General features: G+C 48.8%; 1 protein-coding gene across 1 annotated transcript in view; it reads right to left on the bottom strand.

Annotated features, from left to right (window-relative positions):
* Positions 1–16,967: 16,967 nt before the first annotated feature.
* Positions 16,968–23,288, bottom strand: part of LOC147028112 (SID1 transmembrane family member 1-like) — a 199,856-nt gene continuing 193,535 nt past the window's right edge. Inside the window, exon 24 of the mRNA XM_085878156.1 lies at positions 16,968–18,642. Within this exon, the coding sequence (XP_085734282.1) occupies positions 18,514–18,642 (129 nt within the window). The 3' untranslated portion in view covers positions 16,968–18,513. The remainder of the gene's footprint in view (positions 18,643–23,288) is intronic.

Raw genomic sequence — 23,288 nt, 5'->3', positions numbered from 1 at the left:
CCCCTTCTCACACTATCTCAGCGCAGGGGGAAACAGGGGGGGGGGGTTGTTGATGCTCGGGGGAAAGAGGATATCTAGCTGGCTTGGGTCCCGCGACGAGCGACTCCACTGCGACCTCGGTCGCGTTACCGGCCTCCCCTCTCCGCAGCTCCCCGACTCTGACCTTGCTTTCTTTCCTAAAAGTCCCTGTAATATCCTTCTTGTATACCCCGTGTTCCCTGCCCCATCCCTCTCCCTTCCACAGATCTCCTGATGTCTCTGTTCCCCAATGTTTTGTCCTTCCCACTCCCGCCACTCTTGTCTCATGCCCCCTTGCTGTGCGTTGTGTGTTAGCTCTCACACGAGCATCGACAAGGTATACAAAAAAAAAACATATTCAAAAAAATCTTCTCCAGAACTGCTGGACAGATCGAGGGGAAATTTCACACAAATGTTCTCCAAGCCTTGGGGATACCAGGGTATTCACAAATAAATGATAGGTCACATGGTCTGGCAGCAATATTGGATTGAGAGAAAATGTTGAAAAAAAATTTCTCTTGAACCGCTTCAAGTTTCTTGACATGAAACTTTACAATTGTGATCTTGGTGTGGTGGGGAATATATTGTTATGGCTGTGGAAATTTGCATTACACCATAAAGAGTCCTCAGGTGAGATATCTGCATAGGTACATGTGTGACCGTTTTTACAGCCATTTTTCCCTGCTGTGCAGGGGTTAGGCTTTTTCTTGAGGCAATGTTTTATGGCCGGATGCCCTTCCTGACGCCAACCCTGGTCGCCTCTTACGACACACAGGGATATGGTACACCTATTCTAACCGGGGCATACACCGGGACCAGTACACTGGTACTCACTTCGCCGACCTCAGATGGATGACAGGCTGAGTCAACCCCCTGGTGTTAATTCAGCAGCCAACGGGGCTTGAACTCAGGACCCTGGGATCCCAAGCCACCACCCTAACCACTAAGCCAACACCAGGCTATAGGTACATGTGTAGTTAGCCCAAACCCGTTGTATAGAGGGAATTTATGTGATTCATCCGGGCTGCGACGTTTGAGTTGAGCGGGAAAAGAGGAGAGTGTGGAACTGAGAGGAGAGTGTGGAACTGAGAGGAGAGTGTGGAACTGAGAGGAGAGTGTGGAACTGAGAGGAGAGTGTGGAACTGAGAGGAGAGTGTGGAACTGAGAGGAGAGTGTGGAACTGAGAGGAGAGTGTGGAACTGGAAGGAGGGTGTAGAACTGGAAGGAGAGTGTGGAACTGGAAGGAGGGTGTGGAACTGGAAGGAGAGTGTGTCGTCGAGGAGTTGCTTTTGGAGACAAGGAGCACCGCATTGGTGGAGTTGAGTCGAGTGCGCGTGGTGGAGCTGCGGGCGGCTGGTCGGGGCAGGAGAGCTCGGGTCCGAGGCCAGGAGGACGGCAGTCGGCGATGAGGCTGCGGTGTGGGGGATCGCTCGTCTCGTCGCGGGACCCAATTCAGCCAGCCACTCCCCGCCCCCAGGGCATCAACAATTTCCCCTTCCCCCACGCTGAGATAGTGCAAAAGGGGGCCCTGTTCCTCCCCCACCCCAAACGTGGTGCCAACAAGCACGCCAGGAGCCCGGAGTCGGGGCACAGCGGCGCGGACACTTTGCGGCCTGCCCGCCAATGCGTCACGAGGACGCGGGTAAGACCTCCCCGGTCTCGCGGACCTGTTTTCTTGGACCTGTCAACTGTTTTCTTCTTGCCTTTGCTTTTTGTGTATGGCTGTATATACGTGCTTTCCGTGTGTCACGTAATAAAATGCTTGCTTGTTGAACTGTGCCCGTTTCGCTTCGTCTTTTCTCCATTTGAATGTCCACCTTGCATCATGTAAGGGGTTCGTAGTGGGTTCAACATCCCGGTAATTAATCGGAACCGTCAAGGCCGACGATAACACCACTCAGTTATCACCGTAGCACCGAACGGACCGCTTAAGCGGTTCGTGTCCGGAGTCGGCCTGTGGCGTGGTACGATCGCCCGGTCGACCATTCGCACAGGTACTTAGGTAGATCGAATTTGGTGAGCAACCCTATCCTGCGCGGGTGGGCAATTGGCACGATCGTGGTGAGGTTAAACCCCCACCCGTGACTAGCTCCCGGCGTTGTTCCGAGAGAGTCACGACTGAATTGTCCGTCCGGTGAGCGACGTGCCGCGATTCGAGTTACGTGGCCGTTCGCACGCCGGCGGGCGCGAATTCGCAACAATATGATTAAAATTCCAACCTGATTGGATATAACATCTGGCAGCCAGAATTAATTTTTTTTCTGGGATATTTTCCATTACCTCTGCCACCGAAGGTGAAGGAGGTGATGTTTTCACCCCCTTTTTGTCTGTTTGTGTACAGGATATCTCAAAAAGTTGCGGACGGATCTGGATGAAATTTTGTGAACAGGTGTGATAAGGACGAACTGATGAGATTTTGGTGAACATCTGGATCCGGATCCGACGACTGGAATTTTTTCAGTGATTCTTCACCATTGAGAGATCGGGCCAAAAATTATATTTAGCACGATATCTCAAAAAGTTGTGAACGGATTCGGACAAAACTTGGTGGACAGGTCGGGTATGTTGCACGGACGAATTGGTTCGATTTTGGTGAAGATCCGAATCCGGATCCAGATATGAGGATTATTTAATTTTTAAAGTGCTTCTTCACCATTGAGAGATATGGCCAAAATCGATATAGAACAGTATAGCATGATATTTCAAAAATGTATTGGGCCCGATATGTTCTCGTGGATCAGGCATGACGTGGCAGAGGTATAGCGCTCCACTGAGTGCCTTTCTAGTTCTTGTGGTAATTGTGCAATTTCCACTGGCATGTTTTGTTCTCAGTCATCAAGAAACAGACAGAGCAGATGTGGAGTGTGGGGTGGAGGAGGTCAGCTAAACCGAATGTTATTTTATGGTTATTGACATTCCTGCTTTTTGTCCAATAAAAACTCCTGGCATGTAACAAACAGTCAGGCAAATCGAAGTAATTTACAAGAGGTTTTTTGAGGACATTTATATATTTGCTTGATATATCGTGACCTTCCTCTTTTCTCATTCGCACAATCCTCCAGTAAGAGAGTGTATTATGGTGGCAACATTTAAGAAGGAACTACATGGATTGCGTGCTCTTTTTGAGAATCGTTAAACCTTCATCACAAAACAAAAGTGAAATAAAAAACTTCAGTTTCCTTAAAGTCTTTCCCTACCCTTTGCTAACGTCTGAGGGCTGGCAGGATAGCTCAGAGAGACCACACTCGCCTTTCAGCTTTCTATTCTGGTTTTGAATCCAAACCCTAAATGGCCAGTCTGGTTTTGATTCCCAACCAGGAATGGTCAGTCTGGTTTTGATTCCCAACCAGGAATGGTCAGTCTGGTTTTGATTCCCAACCAGGAATGGTCAGTCTGGTTTTGATTCCCAACTAGAATGGCTGGAAGAGCATTGCACCACAAAGTGTGCTGTCCGTTGCATGGATGTTAAGCTTGATGTCCTATCATATAGCATGCACTTATGGACATTAAAGGTCCCATGTGGTACCTCTCAAAAGGAATAGGCCACTGTGTACCAACATCCTGGCCATATAACTGTGACGTTCACGGGACAAGAACAGTCCCGCCAACGTAAGATGAGCCGAAACGATGGAGGTGGTCTATGTTTATAATCCAAGGGTGGCGGTTTTGATCGCTCTATAGCAAACGGGACGAGGAAGGTGGCACGAGGAACCTTCCTAATTAACCCTCCCTAATTAGAAATGTGAACTATGAATCAACAGACACATTATTTCCCACAAGCAGTGGACCCGCCCTTTCGGGCATTCTTGTTCCAAGCATACAACACGTTCTTCAGACGCAATCCTGTATTTGGACGGTGTATAGGCAACTGACAGCTCTGTATAGGCAAAAAATAAAATAAACCGGGTTACGTGCGTGAAGCAAAAACATATATACTGCTTACAATTCAAAACACCTTCATTGCAAAACGTGGGGACAAGAATACTGACCTGTAAATGGTGGAAACTTTTCATACCCTCCCCATCTGCAGGCTGATACACATTTACATCGAGAATTTCTGGCCTACTCCCTCCCTCCCTTCCTCCTCCCTCCCTCCCCCTCCCTACCCTCCCTCCCCTCCCTCCCCTCCCCTCCCTCCCCCACCCTCCTTCCTCCTTCCCTCCCTCCTCCACCCTCCCTCCCTTCTCCCTCCTCCACCCTCCCTCCCTCACTTCTCCCTCCCTCCCTCCTCCACCCTCCCTCCTTTCTCCCTCCCTCCTTCTCCTCCCTCCTCCTTCCCTCCTCCTTCTCCCTCCTCCCTCCTCCACCCTCCCTCACTTCTCCCTCCCTTCTCCCTCCCTCTCTCCTCCTTCCCCTCCCTCCCTCCTCCTTCCCCTCCCTCCTCCTCCTTCCCCTCTCTCCCTCCTCCTTCCCTCCTCCCTCCTTCCCTCCCTCCTCCACTCCCTCCTCCCTCCTCCACCCACCCTCCCCCTCCATCCTCCCTCCCCCTCCATCCTCCACCCTCCCTCCCCCTCCTCCACCCTCCCTCCCCCTCCTCCACCCTCCCTCCTCCACCACCCTCCCCGCTCTTCCAACCTCCCTCCCTCCCCCTCCACCCTCCCTCCTCCACCCTCCCTCCCCTCTCCTCCACCCTCCCTCCCCTCTCCTCCTCCCTCCCCTCCTCTCCCACCCTCCCTCCTCCTCCTTCTCCCCCAGCCCCTCACGACCACCAGTAAAGATAAAAACACCCCTATACATTAATTGGGGTCATGCTGCTCCAACGCAGCAAGTCCAGATGTAATCAACCCATAAATGCAGGAATCACACACACACACACACACACACACACACACACACACACACACACACACACACACACACACACACACACACACACACACACACACGTACACACACACACACACACATGTGTACACACATACACACATGTGTACACACATACACACATGTGTACACACATACACACACACACACGTGTACACACATACACACATACATACACACACGTGTACATACACATACATACGCACACGTGTACATACACATACATACATACACACACACACACACACACACGTGTACATACACATACATACATACACACACACACACGTGTACATACACATACATACATACACACACACACGTGTACATACACATACATACATACACACACGTGTTCACACACATCCATACATACACACACACACACGTGTACATACACACACACACACACACACACACACATACACACACACACGTGTACACACATACACACATACATACACATACATACACACACACCTGTACATACACATACATACACACACGTGTACATACACATACAAACACACACACGTGTATATACACATACAAACACACACACACACACGTGTATATACACATACAAACACACACACACACACGTGTATATACACACACAAACACGTATACACACAAACACACACACGTGTACATACACATACAAACACACACACACACACACACACACGTGTACATACACATACAAACACACACACACACACGTGTACATACACATACAAACACACACACACGTGTATATACACATACAAACACACACACACACACACACACACACACACACACACGTACACACACACACACACATGTGTACACACATACACACATGTGTACACACATACACACACACACACGTGTACACACATACACAGATACATACACACACGTGTACATACACATACATACGCACACGTATACATACACATACATACATACACACACACACACACACACGTGTACATACACATACATACATACACACACACACACGTGTACATACACATACATACATACACACACACGTGTACATACACATACATACATACACACACACGTGTACATACACATACATACATACACACACACACACGTGTACATACACACACACACACACACACACACACACACACGTGTACACACATACACACATACATACACATACATACACACACACGTGTACATACACATACATACACACACGTGTACATACACATACAAACACACACACGTGTATATACACATACAAACACACACACACGTGTATATACACATACAAACACACACACACACACGTGTATATACACATACAAACACACACACACACACACACACGTGTACATACACATACAAACACACACACACACACACACACACACACACACGTGTACATACACATACAAACACACACACACACACGTGTACATACACATACAAACACACACACACGTGTATATACACATACAAACACACACACACACACACACGTGTACATACACATACAAACACACACACACACGTGTATATACACATACAAACACACACACACACACACACACACACACACACGTGTACATACACATACAAACACACACACACACACACACACACACACACACACACACACGTGTACATACACATACAAACACACACACACACACGTGTACATACACATACAAACACACACACACACACGTGTATATACACATACAAACACACACACACAAACACACGTGTATATACACATACAAACACACACACACACACACACACACACGTGTACATACACACACACACATGTATATACACATACAAACACACACACACACACACACACACACACACACGTCCGTCACGTGAACTAATTGTCGGAAGGATACAATATACTGTTTGTACCGTATTGTTGTGTTGGAAAGAACGGACCGACAAGCCGAATGTAATAATAGTTAAATCTTTCCAGAAATGACGTAAAATCAAAAAAACCCAGCACGTGGACGTTGGAGTGACGTCATAACTCTTGGCGCGCCATCCTCACCTGTTCAAACTCGAATTGCTCCAAAAACTCCTTTTTGTCCATCTCATTGACCGTCCAGTTGTGTCTCGTGGTGAAGACTACCAAGCTCGAAGAAGACAGAAGGAAGAGTGAAAGGATGCGTCGTGCGAGCAAACCAGACTTCATTGAGAGTGCGAGCATGTCGGAGATTTCCGTTCGCTTCGTTACGCTCTGAATGCAACTGGTCTTCCTCTTTATCGTCCGCTCTGACAATAACAATAGTTCCAATAATAATACTGCACTGTATTATTATACCACAACTACTTATCTTTGTTTTGATCGGTTGCTCTTTTTTGATCCAGCTCAACCTTTTTGTTCCTCTCCAGTCTCCATCCAATGCTGTTTTGTGTGTGTCTCTCTCTCTCTCTCTCTCTCTCTCTCTCTCTCTCTCTCTCTCTCTCTCCTCACATTGTCTCTGGCTCCGCCTCCACCTCTTCACGCCCACTTCCATCTCCGCCTCCACCTCTTCACGCCCACTTCCATCTCTGGCTCCACCTCTTCACACCCACTTCCATCTCCGCCTCCACCTCTTCACGCCCACTTCCATCTCCGCCTCCACCTCTTCACGCCCACTTCCATCTCCGCCTCCACCTCTTCACGCCCACTTCCATCTCCGCCTCCACCTCTTCACGCCCACTTCCATCTCCGCCTCCACCTCTTCACCCCCACTTCCATCTCTCGCTCCCCCTCTTCACCCCCACTTCCATCTCTCGCTCCACCTCTTCACCCCAACTTCCATCTCTCGCTCCACCTCTTCACCCCCACTTCCATCTCTGGCTCCCCCTCTTCACCCCCACCTCCATCTCTGCCTCCCCCTCCACCCCGTCACCCCCACTTCCATCTCTCGCTCCACCTCTTCACCCCCACTTCCATCTCTGGCTCCACCTCCACCACGTCACCCCCACTTCCATCTCTCGCTCCACCACGTCACCCCCACTTCCATCTCTCGCTCCACCTCTTCACCCCCACTTCCATCTCTGGCTCCACCTCCACCACGTCACCCCCACTTCCATCTCTCGCTCCACCTCTTCACCCCCACTTCCATCTCTGGCTCCCCCTCTTCACACCCACTTCCATTTTCTGTCGACTTGGCTCCATTAAGTCAAAAATTGCAGGCTCACTCCACTCCGCCAACAGCCCCATGTAAGTTTCAACAGGAATTTGGCACCTCATCAGGATGCCGGCAATATATCGTCCATACGTCCTGAAGGACACCACGGGACCTTTGTTAAACATCCCCAAGACAGGACACCCAGTTTAACGTCCATCCGAGGAATAACACACACTTTGATGAATTACGCTGCCTGTGAAGCACCAGGATGACAGTTTATAGCTGGGTTGGGATTTGAACCAAGGTTAGACAACTCAGGCAAGCATCCCGTGCGCTTCATCGCCCCCGTCCATCAGCTTGGTGACAATTTCATATTGTTGCGGATTCGCGCCCGCCGGCATGCGAGCGGCCACGTAACTCGAATCACGGCACATCGCCCACCGGACACGGACAATCCCGTCGTGACCCTCTCGGACTAACGCCAGGAACTAGTCACGGGTGGGCCTTTCGGCCTCACCACGATCGTGCCAATCGGCCCCCGCGTGGGATAGGGTTGCTCGCCAAATTCGACCTACCTAAGTACCCACATGGAGGGTAGACCGGGCGATCGCACCTCGCCGCAGGTCGACTTCGGACACGGGCCACTTTAAGCGACCCGTTCCGTACTATCGGGATAACCGAGCGGTGTTATCGTCAACCTCGACGGTTCCAATTAATTATCGGGCGTTTTAGCCCACGACCAACCCTTTACGTGAAGTAAGATGGAGATTCAATAAAGGAAAAGACGAAGCGAAACGGGAAAAACAGTTCAACATAAAGCACATTTATTCCGCGGCAAACGGAAAGCACACATATACAATCACAACAATTATGCACCAAAAGCAAATGTAAAAGTAACACGACAATTCTGCACAAAAAGCAAATGCAACAGAAGAGACACAATGCAGATCTACTACCGACTACCGAGCACACGGCAACACTTATACAGTTTTACTTCACAGACGGCGCCGACAACACATATACTCAAAGCAAAAGAAAAAGGAAGGGGCCACCCTCAACGATGAGGGGGCAGACGGGCCTGGGGCCGAGACCGCGTCGAGCCTACCCATCTGGTGATGAGCCGCAAAATGGCGGCGGCGCCCGACTCCGCGGGCCTCGCTGGCACTGTCTGGAATGGGGTGGGAACGGGGCCCCCTTCTCACACTATCTCAGCGCAGGGGAAACAGGGGGGTTGTTGATGCTCGGGGGAAAGAGGATATCTAGCTGGCTTGGGTCCCGCGACGAGCGACTCCACTGCGACCTCGGTCGCGTTACCGGCCTCCCTCTCCGCAGCTCCCCGACTCTGACCTTGCTTTCTTTCCTAAAAGTCCCTGTAATATCCTTCTTGTATACCCCGTGTTCCCTGCCCCATCCCTCTCCCTTCCACAGATCTCCTGATGTCTCTGTTCCCCAATGTTTTGTCCTTCCCACTCCCGCCACTCTTGTCTCATGCCCCCTTGCTGTGCGTTGTGTGTTAGCTCTCACACGAGCATCGACAAGGTATACAAAAAAAAACATATTCAAAAAATCTTCTCCAGAACTGCTGGACAGATCGAGGGGAAATTTCACACAAATGTTCTCCAAGCCTTGGGGATACCAGGGTATTCACAAATAAATGATAGGTCACATGGTCTGGCAGCAATATTGGATTGAGAGAAAATGTTGAAAAAAATTTCTCTTGAACCGCTTCAAGTTTCTTGACATGAAACTTTACAATTGTGATCTTGGTGTGGTGGGGAATATATTGTTATGGCTGTGGAAATTTGCATTACACCATAAAGAGTCCTCAGGTGAGATATCTGCATAGGTACATGTGTGACCGTTTTTACAGCCATTTTTCCCTGCTGTGCAGGGGTTAGGCTTTTTCTTGAGGCAATGTTTTATGGCCGGATGCCCTTCCTGACGCCAACCCTGGTCGCCTCTTACGACACACAGGGATATGGTACACCTATTCTAACCGGGGCATACACCGGGACCAGTACACTGGTACTCACTTCGCCGACCTCAGATGGATGACAGGCTGAGTCAACCCCCTGGTGTTAATTCAGCAGCCAACGGGGCTTGAACTCAGGACCCTGGGATCCCAAGCCACCACCCTAACCACTAAGCCAACACCAGGCTATAGGTACATGTGTAGTTAGCCCAAACCCGTTGTATAGAGGGAATTTATGTGATTCATCCGGGCTGCGACGTTTGAGTTGAGCGGGAAAAGAGGAGAGTGTGGAACTGAGAGGAGAGTGTGGAACTGAGAGGAGAGTGTGGAACTGAGAGGAGAGTGTGGAACTGAGAGGAGAGTGTGGAACTGAGAGGAGAGTGTGGAACTGAGAGGAGAGTGTGGAACTGAGAGGAGAGTGTGGAACTGGAAGGAGGGTGTAGAACTGGAAGGAGAGTGTGGAACTGGAAGGAGGGTGTGGAACTGGAAGGAGAGTGTGTCGTCGAGGAGTTGCTTTTGGAGACAAGGAGCACCGCATTGGTGGAGTTGAGTCGAGTGCGCGTGGTGGAGCTGCGGGCGGCTGGTCGGGGCAGGAGAGCTCGGGTCCGAGGCCAGGAGGACGGCAGTCGGCGATGAGGCTGCGGTGTGGGGGATCGCTCGTCTCGTCGCGGGACCCAATTCAGCCAGCCACTCCCCGCCCCCAGGGCATCAACAATTTCCCCTTCCCCCACGCTGAGATAGTGCAAAAGGGGGCCCTGTTCCTCCCCCACCCCAAACGTGGTGCCAACAAGCACGCCAGGAGCCCGGAGTCGGGGCACAGCGGCGCGGACACTTTGCGGCCTGCCCGCCAATGCGTCACGAGGACGCGGGTAAGACCTCCCCGGTCTCGCGGACCTGTTTTCTTGGACCTGTCAACTGTTTTCTTCTTGCCTTTGCTTTTTGTGTATGGCTGTATATACGTGCTTTCCGTGTGTCACGTAATAAAATGCTTGCTTGTTGAACTGTGCCCGTTTCGCTTCGTCTTTTCTCCATTTGAATGTCCACCTTGCATCATGTAAGGGGTTCGTAGTGGGTTCAACATCCCGGTAATTAATCGGAACCGTCAAGGCCGACGATAACACCACTCAGTTATCACCGTAGCACCGAACGGACCGCTTAAGCGGTTCGTGTCCGGAGTCGGCCTGTGGCGTGGTACGATCGCCCGGTCGACCATTCGCACAGGTACTTAGGTAGATCGAATTTGGTGAGCAACCCTATCCTGCGCGGGTGGGCAATTGGCACGATCGTGGTGAGGTTAAACCCCCACCCGTGACTAGCTCCCGGCGTTGTTCCGAGAGAGTCACGACTGAATTGTCCGTCCGGTGAGCGACGTGCCGCGATTCGAGTTACGTGGCCGTTCGCACGCCGGCGGGCGCGAATTCGCAACAATATGATTAAAATTCCAACCTGATTGGATATAACATCTGGCAGCCAGAATTAATTTTTTTTCTGGGATATTTTCCATTACCTCTGCCACCGAAGGTGAAGGAGGTGATGTTTTCACCCCCTTTTTGTCTGTTTGTGTACAGGATATCTCAAAAAGTTGCGGACGGATCTGGATGAAATTTTGTGAACAGGTGTGATAAGGACGAACTGATGAGATTTTGGTGAACATCTGGATCCGGATCCGACGACTGGAATTTTTTCAGTGATTCTTCACCATTGAGAGATCGGGCCAAAAATTATATTTAGCACGATATCTCAAAAAGTTGTGAACGGATTCGGACAAAACTTGGTGGACAGGTCGGGTATGTTGCACGGACGAATTGGTTCGATTTTGGTGAAGATCCGAATCCGGATCCAGATATGAGGATTATTTAATTTTTAAAGTGCTTCTTCACCATTGAGAGATATGGCCAAAAACGATATAGAACAGTATAGCATGATATTTCAAAAATGTATTGGGCCCGATATGTTCTCGTGGATCAGGCATGACGTGGCAGAGGTATAGCGCTCCACTGAGTGCCTTTCTAGTTCTTGTGGTAATTGTGCAATTTCCACTGGCATGTTTTGTTCTCAGTCATCAAGAAACAGACAGAGCAGATGTGGAGTGTGGGGTGGAGGAGGTCAGCTAAACCGAATGTTATTTTATGGTTATTGACATTCCTGCTTTTTGTCCAATAAAAACTCCTGGCATGTAACAAACAGTCAGGCAAATCGAAGTAATTTACAAGAGGTTTTTTGAGGACATTTATATATTTGCTTGATATATCGTGACCTTCCTCTTTTCTCATTCGCACAATCCTCCAGTAAGAGAGTGTATTATGGTGGCAACATTTAAGAAGGAACTACATGGATTGCGTGCTCTTTTTGAGAATCGTTAAACCTTCATCACAAAACAAAAGTGAAATAAAAAACTTCAGTTTCCTTAAAGTCTTTCCCTACCCTTTGCTAACGTCTGAGGGCTGGCAGGATAGCTCAGAGAGACCACACTCGCCTTTCAGCTTTCTATTCTGGTTTTGAATCCAAACCCTAAATGGCCAGTCTGGTTTTGATTCCCAACCAGGAATGGCCAGTCTGGTTTTGATTCCCAACCAGGAATGGTCAGTCTGGTTTTGATTCCCAACCAGGAATGGTCAGTCTGGTTTTGATTCCCAACTAGAATGGCTGGAAGAGCATTGCACCACAAAGTGTGCTGTCCGTTGCATGGATGTTAAGCTTGATGTCCTATCATATAGCATGCACTTATGGACATTAAAGGTCCCATGTGGTACCTCTCAAAAGGAATAGGCCACTGTGTACCAACATCCTGGCCATATAACTGTGACGTTCACGGGACAAGAACAGTCCCGCCAACGTAAGATGAGCCGAAACGATGGAGGTGGTCTATGTTTATAATCCAAGGGTGGCGGTTTTGATCGCTCTATAGCAAACGGGACGAGGAAGGTGGCACGAGGAACCTTCCTAATTAACCCTCCCCTAATTAGAAATGTGAACTATGAATCAACAGACACATTATTTCCCACAAGCAGTGGACCCGCCCTTTCGGGCATTCTTGTTCCAAGCATACAACACGTTCTTCAGACGCAATCCTGTATTTGGACGGTGTATAGGCAACTGACAGCTCTGTATAGGCAAAAAATAAAATAAACCGGGTTACGTGCGTGAAGCAAAAACATATATACTGCTTACAATTCAAAACACCTTCATTGCAAAACGTGGGGACAAGAATACTGACCTGTAAATGGTGGAAACTTTTCATACCCTCCCCATCTGCAGGCTGATACACATTTACATCGAGAATTTCTGGCCTACTCCCTCCCTCCCTTCCTCCTCCCTCCCTCCCTCCCCTCCCTACCCTCCCTCCCCTCCCTCCCCTCCCTCCCTCCCCCACCCTCCTTCCTCCTTCCCTCCCTCCTCCACCCTCCCTCCCTTCTCCCTCCTCCACCCTCCCTCCCTCACTTCTCCCTCCCTCCCTCCTCCACCCTCCCTCCTTTCTCCCTCCCTCCTTCTCCTCCCTCCTCCTTCCCTCCTCCTTCTCCCTCCTCCCTCCTCCACCCTCCCTCACTTCTCCCTCCCTTCTCCCTCCCTCTCTCCTCCTTCCCCTCCCTCCCTCCTCCTTCCCCTCCCTCCTCCTCCTTCCCCTCTCTCCCTCCTCCTTCCCTCCTCCCTCCTTCCCTCCCTCCTCCACTCCCTCCTCCCTCCTCCACCCACCCTCCCCCTCCATCCTCCCTCCCCTCCATCCTCCACCCTCCCTCCCCCTCCTCCACCCTCCCTCCTCCACCACCCTCCCCGCTCTTCCAACCTCCCTCCCTCCCCCTCCACCCTCCCTCCCCTCTCCTCCACCCTCCCTCCCCTCTCCTCCTCCCTCCCCTCCTCTCCCACCCTCCCTCCTCCTCCTTCTCCCCCAGCCCCTCACGACCACCAGTAAAGATAAAAACACCCCTATACATTAATTGGGGTCATGCTGCTCCAACGCAGCAAGTCCAGATGTAATCAACCCATAAATGCAGGAATCACACACACACACACACACACACACACACACACACACACACACACACACACACACACACACACACACACACACACACACACACACACACTATACACACGTGTACACACACGTGTACACACACACACACACACATGTGTACACACATACACACATGTGTACACACATACACACACACACACACGTGTACACACATACACACATACATACACACACGTGTACATACACATACATACGCACACGTGTACATACACATACATACATACACACACACACACACACACGTGTACATACACATACATACGTACACACACACACACGTGTACATACACATACATACATACACACACACACGTGTACATACACATACATACATACACACACACGTGTACATACACATACATACATACACACACACACACGTGTACATACACACACACACACACACCCACACACACACCCACATACACACACACACGTGTACACACATACACACATACATACACATACATACACTCACACGTGTACATACACATACATACACACACGTGTACATACACATACAAACACACACACGTGTATATACACATACAAACACACACACACACACACACGTGTATATACACATACAAACACACACACACACACGTGTATATACACATACAAACACACACACACACACACACACGTGTACATACACATACAAACACACACACACATACACACACACACACACGTGTACATACACATACAAACACACACACACACATGTGTACATACACATACAAACACACACACACGTGTATATACACATACAAACACACACACACACACACACACGTGTACATACACATACAAACACACACACACACACACGTGTATATACACATACAAACACACACACACACACACACACACACACACACACACACACGTGTACATACACATACAAACACACACACATATTCACACACACACACACGTGTATATACACATACAAACACACACACACACACACGTGTACATACACATACAAACACACACACACACGTGTATATACACATACAAACACACACACACAAACACACGTGTGTATACACATACAAACACACACACACACACACACACGTGTACATACACACACACACACATGTATATACACATACAAACACACACACACACACACACACACACACACACACACACACACACACACGTCCGTCACGTGAACTAATTGTCGGAAGGATACAATATACTGTTTGTACCGTATTGTTGTGTTGGAAAGAACGGACCGACAAGCCGAATGTAATAATAGTTAAATCTTTCCAGAAATGACGTAAAATCAAAAAAACCCAGCACGTGGACGTTGGAGTGACGTCATAACTCTTGGCGCGCCAACCTCACCTGTTCAAACTCGAATTGCTCCAAAAACTCCTTTTTGTCCGTCTCATTGACCGTCCAGTTGTGTCTCGTGGTGAAGACTACCAAGCTCGAAGAAGACAGAAGGAAGAGTGAAAGGATGCGTCGTGCGAGCAAACCAGACTTCATTGAGAGTGCGAGCATGTCGGAGATTTCCGTTCGCTTCGTTACGCTCTGAATGCAACTGGTCTTCCTCTTTATCGTCCGCTCTGACAATAACAATAGTTCCAATAATAATACTGCACTGTATTATTATACCACAACTACTTATCTTTGTTTTGATCGGTTGCTCTTTTTTGATCCAGCTCAACCTTTTTGTTCCTCTCCAGTCTCCATCCAATGCTGTTTTGTGTGTGTCTCTCTCTCTCTCTCTCTCTCTCTCTCTCTCTCTCTCTCTCTCTCTCTCTCCCCTCACATTGTCTCTGGCTCCGCCTCCACCTCTTCACGCCCACTTCCATCTCCGCCTCCACCTCTTCACGCCCACTTCCATCTCTGGCTCCACCTCTTCACACCCACTTCCATCTCCGCCTCCACCTCTTCACGCCCACTTCCACCTCCCCCTCCACCTCTTCACGCCCACTTCCATCTCCGCCTCCACCTCTTCACGCCCACTTCCATCTCTCGCTCCCCCTCTTCACCCCCACTTCCATCTCTCGCTCCACCTCTTCACCCCCACTTCCATCTCTCGCTCCACCTCTTCAGCCCCACTCCCATCTCTGGCTCCCCCTCTTCACCCCCACTTCCATCACTGGCACCACCTCCACCACGTCACCCCCACTTCCATCTCTCGCTCCACCTCTTCACCCCCACTTCCATCTCTGGCTCCCCCTCTTCACACCCACTTCCATTTTCTGTCGACTTGGCTCCATTAAGTCAAAAATTGCAGGCTCACTCCACTCCGCCAACAGCCCCATGTAAGTTTCAACAGGAATTTGGCACCTCATCAGGATGCCGGCAATATATCGTCCATACGTCCTGAAGGACACCACGGGACCTTTGTTAAACATCCCCAAGACAGGACACCCAGTTTAACGTCCATCCGAGGAATAACACACACTTTGATGAATTACGCTGCCTGTGAAGCACCAGGATGACAGTTTATAGCTGGGTTGGGATTTGAACCAAGGTTAGACAACTCAGGCAAGCATCCCGCGCGCTTCATCGCCCCCGTCCATCAGCTTGGTGACAATTTCATATTGTTGCGGATTCGCGCCCGCCGGCATGCGAGCGGCCACGTAACTCGAATCACGGCACATCGCCCACCGGACACGGACAATCCCGTCGTGACCCTCTCGGACTAACGCCAGGAACTAGTCACGGGTGGGCCTTTCGGCCTCACCACGATCGTGCCAATCGGCCCCCGCGTGGGATAGGGTTGCTCGCCAAATTCGACCTACCTAAGTACCCACATGGAGGGTAGACCGGGCGATCGCACCTCGCCGCAGGTCGACTTCGGACACGGGCCACTTTAAGCGACCCGTTCCGTACTATCGGGATAACCGAGCGGTGTTATCGTCAACCTCGACGGTTCCAATTAATTATCGGGCGTTTTAGCCCACGACCAACCCTTTACGTGAAGTAAGATGGAGATTCAATAAAGGAAAAGACGAAGCGAAACGGGAAAAACAGTTCAACATAAAGCACATTTATTCCGCGGCAAACGGAAAGCACACATATACAATCACAACAATTATGCACCAAAAGCAAATGTAAAAGTAACACGACAATTCTGCACAAAAAGCAAATGCAACAGAAGAGACACAATGCAGATCTACTACCGACTACCGAGCACACGGCAACACTTATACAGTTTTACTTCACAGACGGCGCCGACAACACATATACTCAAAGCAAAAGAAAAAGGAAGGGGCCACCCTCAACGATGAGGGGGCAGACGGGCCTGGGGCCGAGACCGCGTCGAGCCTACCCATCTGGTGATGAGCCGCAAAATGGCGGCGGCGCCCCGACTCCGCGGGCCTCGCTGGCACTGTCTGGAATGGGGTGGGAACGGGGCCCCCTTCTCACACTATCTCAGCGCAGGGGGAAACAGGGGGGGGTTGTTGATGCTCGGGGGAAAGAGGATATTTAGCTGGCTTGGGTCCCGCGACGAGCGACTCCACTGCGACCTCGGTCGCGTTACCGGCCTCCCCTCTCCGCAGCTCCCCGACTCTGACACGAGCGCAGACCTCCACAAAGATTCTTGGCTTCTCCAGCCTCCCCGGACCCCGACAGACACTCTCTCGACTGCTTTCGCCGCCGCCACAACTCTCCAACTCTTTCCTCTTCTCAACTCTTCCCAACTGCCTCCTCTTCTCAACTCCGTCCAACTGCCGAACTCTTCCTCTTCTCAACAACTGCCCAACTCCGTCCAACTGCTCAACTCCGTCCAACTGCCTCCAACTGCCTCGATTCGCTCCGCGCTTGGCGCTTTATAGTGCGACAGGAGAAACCATATGCAGATTTTTGGATCAGGAATGGCTCGGGGGCGGAGCCACGCTCCCCATTGGACAGAGGAAAAGTGGGCGTGAATCATTCTTGATCCGCGAATCTGCATATAGCGATTATACTCCGACGCGCCTGGAGGCGGGGCCAAATCGCCCCACGCTCGCTGATAGGACGGAACAGAAGTGGACGTGAATCATTCTTGATCCGATTTCTCGGAAAGGCTGGTGTTTTTGCACCCGCTGCTTGGTGCGCGCCCTGTACGAGTCCAGGATCGGTGCCCACAAGCGGTGCGGGAATGGCGGTGATGCGATGGTTGCGAGAGCGAGATGTGACGGTAAAGGTCGTGGCTGTTGGCGTTGTTGTTGTGAAGCGGCGTTGCGGTTGGTGGTTGTTGTGTGATGGCTGTTGAGACGTGGTTGGTGGTGGTTGTGGTGGTGGTAGTAATGGCGGCTGGTCCAAAATAAAGATAGTAAAAGAAAAACGGCTATCTAAAAGGGTCGCAGCCCGAATGAATAACATTTATTCCCTCTAAACAACGGGTTTGGGCTAACTACACATATACTTACAGAGATATCTCACCTAAGGGACCTGAATGGTGGTTTGCGAATTTCGTCAACCACAACAATATTGTGGACATTTACGTTTTCCCATGTAACAATCTGTGAGTTCTGGTTCGGTTTTCAATTCCAATGATCTCTGCCCTGTCCTCGATGTGCTGTCCTTCACTGGCTGTGTTCCTCTGATATCTTCACCTTGAACTGGTGTGACATCCTGCAGCATGACCCCATGGGATCGATGGACACTCCCAGCGCCACACAGTTTGTTGACAAAAGCGTCAAAGTTGTCAAAGTCTGAATGAAACACAAAGGGGCAGGATGGATTTCGTATGGTATTGAGATTTCGTAAGATCTAAGTACTGTCCACTGCGACTGCTAGTGCTGTCTCAAGTTCAAGGAGAAATGAGTAGTTATCACAATGTCCTAGACGGTTTAGGATTATTATCAGCTCGGCACTACAGAACATGTGTTTTAGGGCCATTCCCAGAACAACATGATCTTCCATGATGGGATTTCGGCAAAGTAAGTCCTTGATTGCAGAAATGCCCAATAATACAACACAGAACCTTGGCCAATAATACAGACACAGAACTTTGGCCATTATTACAGGCACGGAACTTTGGCCAAGAACAGACACGGAACTTTGGCCTATAACAGACACGGAACTTTGGCCAATAACAGACACTGAACTTTAGTCAATAACAGACACGGAACTTTGGCCAATAACAGACATGAAACTTTGGCCAATAATAGACACGGAACTTTGAGCAATAATACAGACACGGAACTTTGGCCAATAATACAGACACAGAACTTCAGGCAATAATAGAGACACAGAACTTTAGCCAATAATAGGCATGGAACTTTGGCCAATAATAGACACAAAACATTGGCCAATAATACAGACATAGAACTTTGGCCAATAATACAGACATAGAACGTTGGCCAATAATAGACACAGAACTTTGGCCAATAATACAGACACGGAACTCTGGCCAATAATAGACACAGAACTTTGGCCAATAATACAGACACGGAACTTGGGCCAATAAGACAGACATGGAACTTTGGCTAATAATATAGACACGGAGCTTTGGCTAATAATACAGACATGGAACTTTGGCCCATAACAGACACGGAACTTTGGCCCATAACAGACACGGAACTTTGGCCAATAACAGACACTGAACTTTAGTCAATAACAGACACGGAACTTTGGCCAATAACAGACATGAAACTTTGGCCAATAATAGACACGGAACTTTGAGCAATAATACAGACACGGAACTTTGGCCAATAATACAGACACAGAACTTCAGGCAATAATAGAGACACAGAACTTTAGCCAATAATAGGCATGGAACTTTGGCCAATAATAGACACAAAACTTTGGCCAATAATACAGACATAGAACTTTGGCCAATAATACAGACATAGAACGTTGGCCAATAATAGACACAGAACTTTGGCCAATAATACAGACACGGAACTCTGGCCAATAATAGACACAGAACTTTGGCCAATAATACAGACACGGAACTTGGGCCAATAAGACAGACATGGAACTTTGGCTAATAATATAGACACGGAGCTTTGGCTAATAATACAGACATGGAACTTTGGCCAATAATACAGAAACGGAACTTTGGCAAATAATAGACACTGAACTTTGGCAAATAATAGGCACGGAACTTTGACAAATAATACAGACATGGAACTTTGGCAAATAATACAGACACGGAATTTGGCCAATAATAGACATGGAACTTTGGCCAATAATACAGACACAGAACTTTGGCCAATAATACAGACACGGAACTTTAGCCAATGATACAGACACGGAACTTGGGCCAATAATACAGACACAGAACTCTGCCCAATAATACAGACACGGAACTCTTGCCAATAATGCAGACATGAAACTTTGGCTAATAATACAGACATGGAACCTTAGTCAATAATACAACACAGAACTTTAGCCAATAATACAACACGGAGCTTTGGCCAATAATACAGACACGGAACTTGGGCCAATAATACGGACACGGAACTTGGGCCAATAATACAGACACGGAACTTGGGCCAATAATACAGACATGGAGCTCTTGCCAATCAATAATGAAGACATGAAACTTTGGCCAATAATACAGACACGGAACTTTGGCAAATAATACAGACATGGAGCTCTTGCCAATAATGCAGACATGAAACTTTGGCCAATAATACAGACACAGAACTTTGGCAAATAATACAGACACGGAACTCTGGCCAATAATACAGACACGGAGCTTTGGCCAATAATACTCACAAACTAGCAATAAGTCCTGCCAATATCCTCATACCCCTACATCTTCAATGCTTCTTGGTACCAATCTAATGCTAATTTAAACCAATCTATCCCCTCTACTGCCACCAGGGACGTTGGAGCAGCAGAATGGCAAGGGGGACACAACTGATTTCATGGAACAAAAAAATATATAATAATAATAATAATAATAATAATAATAATAATAATAATAATAATAATAACATATCCTTCCACATATAAACATTGATTTAGGGTGGAAGATAAATGTCTGAAGACACACAGCAAATTGCAATTGAAGAAGAAATTGAGGCCCCAATTCAAACGACAATGTGGCATACTAATTAAACATAGATCATGACTTGTGATCAAAACGGAAAGTGCTCCAGTCGACGTTACACACCAAAAGGTCCCAAAAAGTGATCGCGCCCATGTGGGGTAAGATTACAGTTTTTTAATATATCACGAAACTGAGAATTATCAATCACATCAATGAGTGGTTGAGCTCTACAAAGCACTGTCGCTATCCTATGTAACTCTATCGCAGCTGTAGGCTTGTCGTGTAGTGTCATTCGCTGCAAGGATACGTGCGGCGTTTCATCGCAGTGAAAAATGATGAAATACAAGACAAATTGGAATCGAGGAATCCTTTTCAGGAAGTTTCGAGGTCTGTCTGAAAAGGCTCTGAAATAGTGAGGACAAAATTATTGGCAGTCAAAGGATATGATTGTCTTACACTCTCAGATAGTTCAGCAATGTTGGCAGACCTTTTGTGGGTTCGTGTGATAAGGCACTTTCTGCCCCCACCCACTCCGGTGTCCCTGAGTACCACTACATGTCCGGGGAGTCCAGGCATTACGACTCTCCGACTGAAAGACCCCTCCCTTAATACTCTCCCACCTCTCACCTTTACTTTCAGGCTGTAGCCCCTGGTCCTAACAGTGCCCATTCTGCTGAAAAACTCTTCTGCACCCATCTTGTCCACACCCTTCATTATCTTAAACATCTCCATCAGATCCACTCGCAATCGCTTCCGTTATCTAATCAATAAATGTCATTTTCTGTCTGTCTGTCTGTGTGTAACACCAATCACGCCAAAACTACTGGGCAAATTACCACCAAACTTGGCACAAGCACCAAGTTCGACCTCATGGTGAACATGGGTGGCTTGGTTTCATCTGTCGTCACGGGAGGTTCGGGAGGGAAGTTCGACGAAAATTCTCTATGTAAATGTGTATCGAGTAGCTACACCCGGTGGTGGTGGCAGAGGGTATTACAAGTCAACTGTGGAGATAACTTGCATTTTTTCATTGTACACGTCCCCAGGGAGTGGGAAGCCCAAAAGCCGACCTCCACTATCAGGGGAGGGAGTGGAAAGGGAATAGGGGTTCGGAGGGAAGGGGGATGGGGTGGGAGGAGGCAGAAGGAGAGGTGGGATTCTGGAGGGGAAGGGATGGGAGGAAGGGATGAAGGGGAGTGAGGAGGGGCCCGGCGTTGTGAGGCAACGCCAGGCACCCCTGCTAGTCATGTAATAAAATGAAACATTTTCTGCTAAAGTACATGAGCACGACAGGAAATGTTTTGTATCATTTATGCAAGGTTTAAAACATAGTGAACAAGAAAAGATCAAGAAAACAAAAGGAACTTGGATACAGGAGGAGGCAGTTTGGCCCATCATGTCTGGACTTCACAAACACCATTTTGAATCAATCGACCCGGCAGTTTATCTCACAATCCGCAATTTTCGTCACGTGCTTGAGGGTAGACGGTTCTGTGGTTACACTGACCACGAGTCGTTACTGCATGATTTTCAGGGAAAGCCTGATCACTATTCACCAAGAGAGGTCCGACACCTTGACTGCATTTCTCAATTTACCTCCGATATACGTCATGTGAGTGGTGAGGAGAATGCTGTAGCTGATGCTCTCTCATGGCTCAACATCAACACCCTCAACACAACCACCTCCATCGATTTCAACTGGCTTGCCAAGGCAGGAGGAACTAACAGCAGGAGGAACGAGGAACTTCAGCATCTCAGAGCCAGTTCCACATCACTCAACTTCAGTGAGGTACCTCTCCCTCTCTCTGAAGGTAATAATGTTTGCGAACTATCCACTGGCACTTCTCATCCATATGTTCCTGCTGAGTTCAGATGGGCTGTGCTTGATGCTCTGCACAATCTATCTCATCCTGGTATCAGAGCAACGCAGCACCTTGTGATTCGACATTTAGTCTGGTGTGACATGAACAACAATGTGAGAAACTGGTCCAGGGCAGAGGCAGATCCCTATTACCGGATGGAAAACCTACCGGTCGTGCTTCTGGGCATTCGTGCCACGGTGAGAGCTGATGTGGGTTGCAGCGTAGCCAAGCTAGTTTTTGGATCAACACTTCGCCTTCCTGGGAAATTTGTTGCTCCGACGAACATTCACACCAGTTTGGACCCGAGCAATTATTTGGAGAGACTGCAAAGGACATGGAGTGAGTTGCGTCACGTCCCCACCAGAGCTCAATGGAGTTCCACACATCTTCCCAAGATTTTTTGGCTTGTATCCATGTTTTTGTATGTGACGACACTGTCAGGGCTTCTCTGCAACCTCAGTATTGGTGCCCCTTCCTCATCATTACCAGGAAG

The sequence above is a fragment of the Eptatretus burgeri genome, chromosome 4, assembly GCF_056783735.1.
Source record: "Eptatretus burgeri isolate ZD-2024b chromosome 4, Ebu_testis_v1, whole genome shotgun sequence".
NCBI lineage: Eukaryota > Metazoa > Chordata > Myxini > Myxiniformes > Myxinidae > Eptatretus > Eptatretus burgeri.
The sequence above is the reverse complement of the archived record's forward strand: the minus strand, read 5'-3'. Positions and strand labels throughout refer to the sequence as shown.